Source organism: Arachis duranensis, chromosome 7, assembly GCF_000817695.3.
Source record: "Arachis duranensis cultivar V14167 chromosome 7, aradu.V14167.gnm2.J7QH, whole genome shotgun sequence".
In the NCBI taxonomy this organism is placed as follows: domain Eukaryota; kingdom Viridiplantae; phylum Streptophyta; class Magnoliopsida; order Fabales; family Fabaceae; genus Arachis; species Arachis duranensis.
The window spans coordinates 53,733,653-53,744,945 of record NC_029778.3 but is presented as its reverse complement, the minus strand read 5'-3'; the positions used below and the strand labels follow the sequence as shown (position 1 = coordinate 53,744,945).

Genomic DNA, 11,293 nt, shown 5'->3' with positions numbered 1-11,293 from the left:
ATGGCTCATCCGGACCGTGAAACACAAATTGGAGCACATAGTGTCTTCTCTATGGTGCTTATGCCATCAATGGTTTCTCCATGGTTGGACCAGAAAACAAAGATGGCTATGAAGGTACAGAGTAATAGCTTCCACATTCAGCATGATAGTTTCTCTGAAGCAGAACACTTAAATGGGAAACTGCTAGAAGGAAACACAGTTGTAGGAGTTACCGGGGATAAAAATGTTGTTCATCCATATCGTGGTTATAGCTTTACTCGTGCACTAACTGATGGAAAAGAGGTATGACATTTTCTACTTATCGATATTAATTGTATTATCTAATAGTGCCATAGTGGGAGCATATGATATGATGGAGTTCGTGTCGATCATATTTAAATTTTATTGATTCTTCTTGGATTCAATTTTATTACATACATCTATCAGTTGGTTTGGTCATTTATTTTTTCTTGTCCAACAATGGATACCCTTGGTTGTTCCTAACCATGGGGTTATTCTTTTCAGGATTTAGGTTCTCTTAGATTGAGCAGTCACCAAGTGAGTCTGTTACTTTCTTCCATCTGGGTTCAGGCAACCTCTGTAGAAAATGGCCCTGCAAATTTTGAGGCAATGGCACACACTTTTAGCATCTCTTTATTGTTTACTCGTTCTAAGGTGAGATTGATGTATATCAAGTGTCATAATTGTTTTTTTTAATTTATTTTGCAGATACATTGGTTACCATAAATCCTCCAAGTTCCAATTGATTATGAAATGCAATTAGCTATTTCAGCAACTTAAAAAGAATATTTCATAGCCTTTGACAGCAAAATTTATCTTTACAGAAATGAAAAAAATGCTATAGCCTTTTAACTAATCCCGTTAGCTTTAAAATCTATTTATCCAAATCTGTTTTCATATTTTAATTAATTTTTATAATTTAATGGTGATATGAATTGCTTTGTCAGGCATCTAATTATAGGGTTTTGGCTAGATGTTTCCAATTAGCATTCTCCTTTCGAAGCATCTCTTTGGACCAAGAAGGTAAGTTGGATGTACGGGTGATTTTCTTATCTGTAGGAAGAAATGCCATAAGAGTACTCCTGTCTCCATGGATTCAAGGCTAGGAACAGAGTCATCATTGAATGACTTATATTTATACAAAAGAGATAAATGTTATAAAAGAAAGGTACATATGCCTACAGAAAATTGATTTTTCAGATCTTAAACAAAATATCTTAAACAATTTCTTCCTCATGACATGATGACTGAGTTCTAGATTTTAAGTCTCTTAATTATGGTTACTTTCTTTGCAGTTGCTATATTTCATACTTGAAAAAAGTCTTACGGGAATATTTTTACTTGTTTAGGAGTCTTTACAGTTGCTATACTGTTTATTCACCAATGATTTGCCACAAGATGAATGAGCAGTCGGGAAAATCTCTAGGAGTGATTGGCCTTGGTGGACTTAGTCACATGGCTGTTAAATTTGGAAAGGCTTTTGGTTTGAATAGAGTTTTTAGCACCAGCATATCTAAGGAAATGAAGCCCTCAATTTGCTTAGTGCATATAACTATGTAATTTCATCTGATCAAGACCAAATGAAAGTAAGCATAACAAATTAAAAAAGCATTACCTATTTCATGTTTATTTATTTTTTCAAAATTGAATGTTGACTAATATTGCTATATATATATGTATACATGTAGGGATTAACAAAGACACTAGACTTTATAATTGACACAACATTGGTGATCATCCTTTTGATCCTTACATAGCACTTCTGAATTTGTTTTAAAGCGTCCATTTATTCACATGTTATTTGTTGTAATGTCTTTTGTTTTCAATAAACCTGTTTAAGTTGATTCATATTTTAGTATGATGCATCATCTAATTTGAACTCTAATAGTAGATCACTTTATCTGAAATGTTTAAGCTTACTATGTTATTATGAATATGATTGCAACCTATTCTTCAAGCAGGAAATGGAGCTATCTCTGATAGGACTCCAAAATGCTGGAAAGACTTCCCTTATAAATGGGGTACTGTTTTGGAAGGCTGAGTCAAAAGAGATTAGGAAGAAAGGGTTTAAGTGAGTTAAGAATGGGGATAATGCTGCTGATGAAGAAGGTCAGAGGCTAGTTCAAGAGAACAAAGAAGAGAATAAAGAAGGGTTGAAGAGTCTTGAGCCTCTTCTTGCTACTAAAGAGGATAGAAAATTTGGTATCCCTTGGTTGAAATTGGGGGTATTGCTTTTAGTTTGGTTCTGTTTCTTCTTCCTGTATCTTCTTCGTGGCAATAAATATGGACAGGTAACAGTTTCTTTCACTCTTTTTATTATAGCTATAAGCAATTTCACTCTATCAGATTTATTTATTCAGATACTTTATTTAATAGACTTTGTACCAACAGTGGGTGGAGTGTTACTAGCTTCTTCATGAGTCAGAGATTGACAAAAATTTCATACAGAAGGTGTTTTCTTAATTTATGTTTGTGTTCATAAAATTTTAGCCCAAGAATTTTGGTTTTAGTCAGCATACTAATACTAATCTTGATGGCAGGCCAAAATATTCCATTATGGTTCCAATAGATTGATTCATGATCCATGCAAGTAAGCTCATCTTGTCGCGTTGCAAATCGCTAAAGAATCTGTTTTTTTTCTCACATATGATCCATGTAACATTAGGATGGTCATCTTATTTTTTTGGATATTTTTTTGTTGAGATAGTGAGATATTGGCCAATGATGTTGAAAAATAACATCCAATTTTATAGGTATCATGTAATGAATATTATGTTTATTTATATGATTTTTGCCCTTTTTTAAATTTACAGTGTGTTTGATGGAGAAAATTTAAAAAAAAACTTAAAATATTTATTTTGCAATGGAAAAATTTTAAAAAAATTCTATTTTACCTTACTAACGGATTTACAGACGGATTTTTTGTTTGTATTCAGAGTGTGAGATGATTTTCCAAGGTTCAAATTACAGACGAAAAATCTGTCGAAAAATTTGTCGAAAAATCTGTTGCTAATTATCGACGGAAAATCCGTCGAAAAATCTGTCTGTAATTACAGACAGAAAATCTATCTGTAGTTACAGATGGAAAATTCGTCTGTAATTACAGATGGAAAATCCATCGAAAATTTTGTCTGTAATTACAGACGGAAAATCCGTCGAAAAGTTTGACGCCTCAGAAAAATGGATGGAGAAATTACAGAGGAAAAATCCGTCGGTAACTGCTAAAAATCTGTCGGTAATTTTCTGACAAAAAAAATCTGTCGGTAAATATTTTTCGACGAGGCTTTTACAGAGGGACAAAATCCGTCGGTAACCAAAAATCCGTCTGTAATAAAGACTAATCTGTCTGTATTAATTCATTTTCTAGTTGTGATTAGAAATAAAGAAGATATCATAAAATATCAAGGCATATCTGTGAAGATAGCATAGAATCAATTTTGTTATTTACTTTATATATGATCAAATCACATCAGTGTTATTTTAAGCAAAATTATACCATTAATTTGCACTGAATTTTGTGAAAATTGAACATCAATAAGACTGACAACTCATATTCATGCATATTTGAAACTCTTATATATTACCATCAGTTTTGATCTATAAAAGAGTATGTCTAATTATTTTAGATTGATATGAATTTTATAGTTTTGATCTACAATGCAAAAACTTCTAATCCAACCTATTCAACGTAATAATTTTGATATAATTCTAGTTTCTATCTCTTCCTCTCCTACCTAAAACCCTCAATCTCAACAGAGCTCCAGATAACAGAATTGAATTGAATTGAATTTAGGGATTCAAAAACACATTGAAGATACTGTAATCACTCCCAAGCTAAACAGTGTAGGAACCATCTCACACCTCTGAAACTATAATAACAATAATGCCGCACAGAACAACACTCCTTAAACTGATACAGCAACTCACACATATTATATTCAAAAACTCTGTTCCTCAACAAATTCTCATGAAAACTCAGTAACAAGTAACAAACATAAATAACAATACATTCAAGTCAACGCCACCATGAAAACACTAATGAAAAAAATTACGAACTTAACGTAGAAGCCCTTGCAATCGCAGTTGTACTTTCCTCAATATTAAAGGCATCAATATTAAAAAAAAGGAACACAAGCTAATAAGAAAAAGTAAAAATACCCAATATGAGTAAATAAGAGAGAATAAGGGAATATTCAAATAAAGTTTGTCCAAGTTAATTCTTTGGTTGACATGTATGCTAAATGTGATTCGGGGAAGCAAATAGGATTTTTGTAAATTGGGCTCTTCAAAGTTCAGTTCCTTGAACAGCCATGATCTCGGGTAATTTTCAGAAGGGACACCCTGAAGAAGGTATAAAGCTATTAATTGATATGCAAAGAGCTGAAAAGACAGCAGATGCAGCTACCTATGCCAGCATCCTAAAAGCCTGTGCAAATTTAGCCTCACAGGCTCTGGAAAAACAGTTACACTCGCACATAATCATATTAGGGCACATATTGTGTTTTTAATCAGATCAGGAAACATATTGTGAATTAGGAAGTATACAAATCAAATGTACAAATTCTTCAATTTTGAGTACAGTAGTCCAAAATCAATCAAGAATTATCATCCAAATCATTAACAATACCAAACTCAAGAACTAAAACAACATGTTCCAACTTCACTAACTAAAGTTAATTCTAATGTGAAAATCCTAATTCAAAGTAAGCTAAACCTAAAAATTCAGATTTAATTAAATGCAAACTAAATCCGAACAGCAAAATCAAAATTAACATAGAAAAATTTCATCAACTACAAGATCAGAAAAAAGAAAATGAAACCTGGTGCAAATTGACAAAATGAGTTACAGGGAGAGGGGAATGCTAGTTGAACTCAGAATTGGAGCAGCTAGCAGTTGCAATGCATAGAGGGGATGAATGCGGTGGTGCGATAGAGGTTGCTAGAGTGACGCTGGCAGTGGCTGTGCAAGGAGGGTTGACGAAGAGGAAGTAGTGGCAGTTAACGACGGGTGCAGTGGGTCGTGGCTCAGTGGTCAAGGATAAATAAACACAAAGGAAGAAGGACAGAAGTGTGGCAATAGGCGAACATCAAGCAAGAGCGTCAGCAACGCAACCATTAGCAGCATCAGCCAAGGAACAGAGTTTCTGATGAGAAGATGGGTTTAGAGAAGGATAGACGATGGGTTTATGGAACAAAAGCTCAGCAAAACAGAGATTATGGTGAGAAGCATATATGATGGATTAGGGAAGGATTGAGAAGAATATTTTGGTTTGGGCGAGTTTAGGTTTTCTTCTGAGCCAAATTTTGGAAAAAATTGAAAGAGGCGGCTATTTACCCAAGATTTAAAATTTTTTAAAGGGGTTTATAAAACTTCTGTAGACTAAAATAGAAAATCATGTAAATTAAATTCCAAAAAATGAAAAGAAAAAAAGGACTTCTCTTATCAATATTGCAGGAATTTATAAAAAGTCATGGTAAATAATACCGGTAAAATAAAACATTTTTTGTAATGCACAATAATTTTAAATTGGATGAAACACTACTCAAGTCTAGTGACTGACTTGCTTAAATCTTATATTAGCAGTTTAATATATTTAGTAGATTTTTAAAATATTAACTTTTTAATTTTTATTTTAATCTTATTAATTGGATATAATAATTTAAACATTAAAAATAAAAAAATTAAAAAAATGTATAAAAGTTTTTTAATTTATATTGTATAAAGGTTATAAATTTTATACAAATAAGATATTAAATAAATTTATTATGTTGTTATTATGTATAACAAAATTCAATTAAAGATTTATAAACATTATAAATAATTAACTATTTATAAACGTTATTAACTTTTCTTATTTATTTTTAATAATATATGATTTGAAGTAGAGATAAAAATTCATATTCAAAAGTCTCTTTATATTCATACATAATATCAATTGGTGAAAAATATTTTTAAATTTTATATTTAATTTTTTAAATTATCTTTATTTTTATTATTTTTTTAAAACATTAATATACATTTTTTGTAACATCTCTTCACCATATTAAACAATATTCTTTTTCTTACTGTATACTAATCTCTGTACACATACCTATTATTATCTATTAAATTACATTGGCCTTCTTTCTTATTTTTTTCTTCTCCTGTTGCCTTCTCTTCACCCGATCGTTATGAATTATCACCACGTATTATCATCGCAACTTTTACCCTTGTCTATCAGTATAATCTACAACCATCTATGCTGTTAATTTCTATGAGTTTTTGAAGGTTTGTTGGAAAAATTAAGACACAAAGCATTTATAATTTTTGGCTAAATTATCAAAATTTGATGTCAGTAATCCTATAAAACAATATCAAAATTTATTATTTCGAACTAAGTTAATAAAAAACAGCTCATAAAAGTTATATCTTTGGATTTATCTTGAAAGCTAAAAATGAAAGTTAAATGATATTAGTTATTTTCTGTAACAAAGAAATAAACATCAAATGACTCAACAATAGGTTCGATTAGAGAACAAAATATCCTATAATAAAAGAATCACTTAAGCTAAAAGGTGCATAACAAAATATGACGTGTCTCGGCAAATATAAAATACGATGGAAAAAAATAAATTATATATCCTTTTGCAGTCGTGATTGTTTTTGTAGAATATCTTTCATATATGCATGTGCCTTATCCATAACTTCCAACTTCTTCAAATTGAATTCCTTGCTAACCAAGTCGATTGCTAGCCTCATCCTATCACTGTCATAGACCTAATAATTTTAAAAAGTACGAATCAATTAGAATAATATGACAACTCAGATGCCACATTCATTATTGTTTAGTTAAATGTGTTATTGTACTACGTCATTAGTTTAACTAAACACATGATTCGTACGTAACAAACTCAATAAACATGACAGCAAAAAAAATTAAATTAATATTACTTACGAGCCTTTCCTCTATTGTGGCAGGTCAGACGGTTTCACAATAGGAAACTTAAAAATACAAGGTACAATGATTTCATTAGAATTGTAGATAGAGTTGTGTTCTAACATTCGTTCGATGAATATAGCCTGTGTGACATAAAACATGGTTGGATACTATGTAGTGCAAGCAATGCAACAGGTTAATTTTTATTACCTGTCTAAAATGGATAGATTATAAAAAATTTAAAAATTATTAATTCGATATTAATGTTAACAAATGAACCTTCATTTCAAATTAAATAAACTACTAAATCACTTACAAATCGAATATAACAATGATCTTAAAATACAAATTCAAATCGTAATTTCAAACAATGTCGTATTTTTTTCGTTATATACAAAATATTCAAAATTAATAGAGAATAAAAGTTGAAAAACTAATTTTACTGTACACAAAATCAAACTGGACCACTTACCATGTTTTCAACTGATAATAGCCTACCATAGTTTCTGTCTAGTATTTTACAAGAATCAAGCACAAAGATCTTTTCTTTTTTCATGTCTACAATCCTCAGGAACCAATGCTCATTGAGGTCGTTGATGGGGACAAAAATCTACTTATTTACAAAATAACGAGGATTGTAAATCTATGCTATTAAGATAAACATACAATTTGGATTAAATAAATCATATATTATTTACTAAAAATTAAAAGACTTACCCTTGACAAATACTCAATCTTATACATGTAGTTTTGTGCATATTGTTCCCTTAGTTGATTGGGTGGTCTGGACCATGTAAGTGCTAGTTGCTGGTTATATTGTCATAAAAAAATAATACATCAAATTATTCATATACTGCTTGAAACTTAATCCAAACAAAATATCAAATACAGATTTTTTTGGGTAATCTTTTACTGAAACTTACCGAAAAGGTTGTTAGTAGAAACCATATGGATGGTAATTTGTTATGCTTTTTATGCTCTTGTGTGAGAATGCAAGCAAGGAAATCTATAACCTACAAACGAATACATTGGTATATTTTTAATTTTACGGTACATCACATTAACATTTTGTACCTTTTTAATGTTATACAATAAAAAATAAATGTTTACATCTTGGATGACTTGTTCTCCTAGAATTAACGTGGCTAAACTTTCTCTATTTGCATATGCGGTTTGAGTTGATACCAGTACTTCATCCCTTTACGAATACACATGCAAATATTTAGCTCAAGAAATTGTTGTTACAAAAGTATAAATAAGACTTGCATCAAATCGAATAGTGTTATAAGGATTTATCGATTAACTTAAAACTTTAAATTCGGGAAAAAAATATAAGTGGCACAAGCAAGTTCATCCGTCGTTAGAATCTTGTCCTCCGGTGGTCTAAAACTAATGGGCATCTACTGCAAACACGAAACCATCATCATGTGTAATTAAACAGTAAAATTAAAAATAGTAATACTAAACAAAGTCATCACAATACAAGTTTATGTTTTTATACACATACCTGTGGAATTTTTGGGCCACATGAACGCCGTGGCAGCACAAATGATGAGGTACCCTTTTTACCAATATATATTCCCGTATTTGAATTCAAATCTAATCTAGATGATCTTCGTGGGGAGACATTTGGTTTGAAGAGCTCCTTGATAGTAACGTCATTTGCGTGGTTATCAGAATTGTTGATAGGGGAGAATTTGTGTAGGGTAGGTTGTACAACTATTTTTTGACATTCTTGAGATCGAATGAATTTGTTCATTATTTTATCTATGTCAACTTTGTTATCAATTTTTGAATTATTAATATTTGTCGTATTATTAATAGCTAAATTTTCTATGTACGAATTGTCCGATCTAGTTCTATTAACGGCGTACAATGGATAAGCCATTTGGTTTTGTTTTTCGAGGATTTTCGTCAGAGAGGTTATGGCTGTTATCATCTTATCAACTACATTAGTAAAGATAATTTCGCGCTGGTGGTGGTACTGGTTGTAGGTGGGTGGTGAGTGAGCTTCAACGTGTTGAGAATGGTTCTTGCTAAGGGGCGAGTTCACCTCCTTTTGTTTCTTGTTATCCGTATTTAAACTTTCATGAAAGCTGTATTTTAAATGTTGCACATAACACAAATTACGAACATATATTTAAAGCATCAACATATACTAAATAATTAATAAACGTTAATATTGTATTCTAAATAGTACATAAAATTTAATGAAAATTAATTTCTTTAAAAAAATTTATCAGAAATAATGTAGCTTTTTGAAGTTGAAAAAATAATTACATCGTTGTTCACAAAACATATGCTAAAATATTAATCTGATATATTTTTCCATGAGTTTTAGTGCAGAATAATTATTTACACAGGAAAGAATGATTCATATTTTAAACATTGTAATTAAAAACAATCCACAAAATTTCAGAAAATGCTTAAAATCTTGTACTAAAGATATGTACTAATAAATAATAAAACAGCTTTTTGGTATTATATTAAACAATACGGGATAATAATTAAAAATTAAATTAATGTTAAGAGAGACACAAAATTGGACTTAGATCTATTATTGAAATAACCGATCATAATATAACGACCATATTTAGATTTATAACAAAATTGGACTAGTTACCTTGATAATGTATCTATTATTTGTTTTAGTGTTCTTTTCCTCTGCTTTGTCCTTTTCTTGTCCATGCTGTTTATACAAGACTCTATCGATTCGCTTGTTACATTGATGGTAGATCTAGCTCTTTCCTTGCTCAGCCTCCTAACTCTTCCCCTTAAAGACATGTTTTTGTGAAATTAAGTGTAATTTTAAATTAAGTGTAATTTTTTTAAAATTTATTTAAAAATATCTTATTCCAATATGAAGACGCAAATATATTTTTTTTCACATATCTTTAGAAACCGCTACTGCCAGTAGTGATTTACATAAACACATATTCCGCTATAGTCAGCCGCGGATTACATGCAAATGGGGAACACAGAAACCGCAAGAAGCTGTCGTGATTTATGTTTATCGATGCTTGGCCTTAAAACACTGCTAGCACTAATGGTTTATGTGCATAGAGACACGTGCGTAAACCGTTGGAGGCTATAACAATTTAGGTTGAAGAAGATATTTATTGTTTCTTTACCATTTAAAAGGAAAAAAATTAATGCATTTAAAGTTTAAAGATATTAAATCAAATTTATTTTTTAACCAAATTTCTTAATTTCCTTAGTTTAAAAATTAAATGGTATTGTTGTTATTGTTAGAGATTACTTTTTGTTTAACGATGATCATGAGCCAAATTATCTACCTTTAATGTATCACTACTCTGTATCCGGTGCATTAATTTACTTAACTATATTGTATTCATATATCATTTTTTATTAAAAAATACCATAAGGTGATAGCAATAATTAGTATTATTCTATTACGCCTATAGATGTAATATTTTTTATGCTTGAAACAACATATGTAATATTTAATCTGTAAAAATATCGTTTGAACTTTTTTTACATTATTTGGAATTTTATATTTTAAATTTTATTTTATTTATATCATTTTTCCGACTCATTTTATATATATCTAATTTAATTTAAATTTTCTTTTCCAACAAATGCTGAAACAGATAAAGTAATGGATTTAAATCTTAAAAAAATTGAACTATTTTTTCATCGAATTTTAAAATTTCTTAATTTTAAAATTTAAATGGTATTGTTGTTATTATTGGAGATTCATTACTAGAAGATAACGCTAGGTTATTCATTTGGTTCGACTATCTCATATTTGGACCACTATATAGTTTCAGCAACAATGTTAAACTTTTTAATAATTGTTAAATAATTCTTATTTAATTTTAACTACAACATAATTTTTTATATATTATTTAATTACATGACAGAACAATGTTTTTTTTTAAATTATTATCATACTATATTAATATACTCTTGATACTTATACAATATATTATGATAATTGGTGTCTACATTCAAATTTTAATATTACTCTTAAAAATAGGTTTATTATTAAATAAATTCTTTCGTCAATTACGTTAAATTAAAAAATTTTTACACATTTTTTCATAGTAACCTATTAAGATATTTTTGTTGGATGTAAATTAATCTTACAGATTTTTTTATTAGGACATGTTTATTAGAAATGGAATTAAAATAATTGAACGAGGCTAATTTTTTGTAAAAATAAATTTATAAAGACTAATTTTTCTCTTTAAATTATAAACTTACCTTTCTAATATACTCTAGGTACCTACACAATATATGATATCAATTACCATTTAAATTTAAGTTATAATATTATTATTAATGAGATAGGTTTATTATTTATTAAACAATATAGAGACAATAATTTTTTTGTCAATATATCATGATCTATT

General features: G+C 29.4%; 1 protein-coding gene across 1 annotated transcript; it reads left to right on the top strand.

The window, feature by feature from the left end:
• Nucleotides 1–2,041, top strand: LOC107459032 (protein SEMI-ROLLED LEAF 2-like). Its single transcript, XM_052251599.1, has 4 exons — nucleotides 1–282; nucleotides 505–654; nucleotides 948–1,023; nucleotides 1,962–2,041. Exons 1-4 carry the CDS (start codon nucleotides 1–3, stop codon nucleotides 2,039–2,041), a joined length of 588 nt encoding a protein of 195 aa, XP_052107559.1.
• Nucleotides 2,042–11,293: the final 9,252 nt, after the last annotated feature.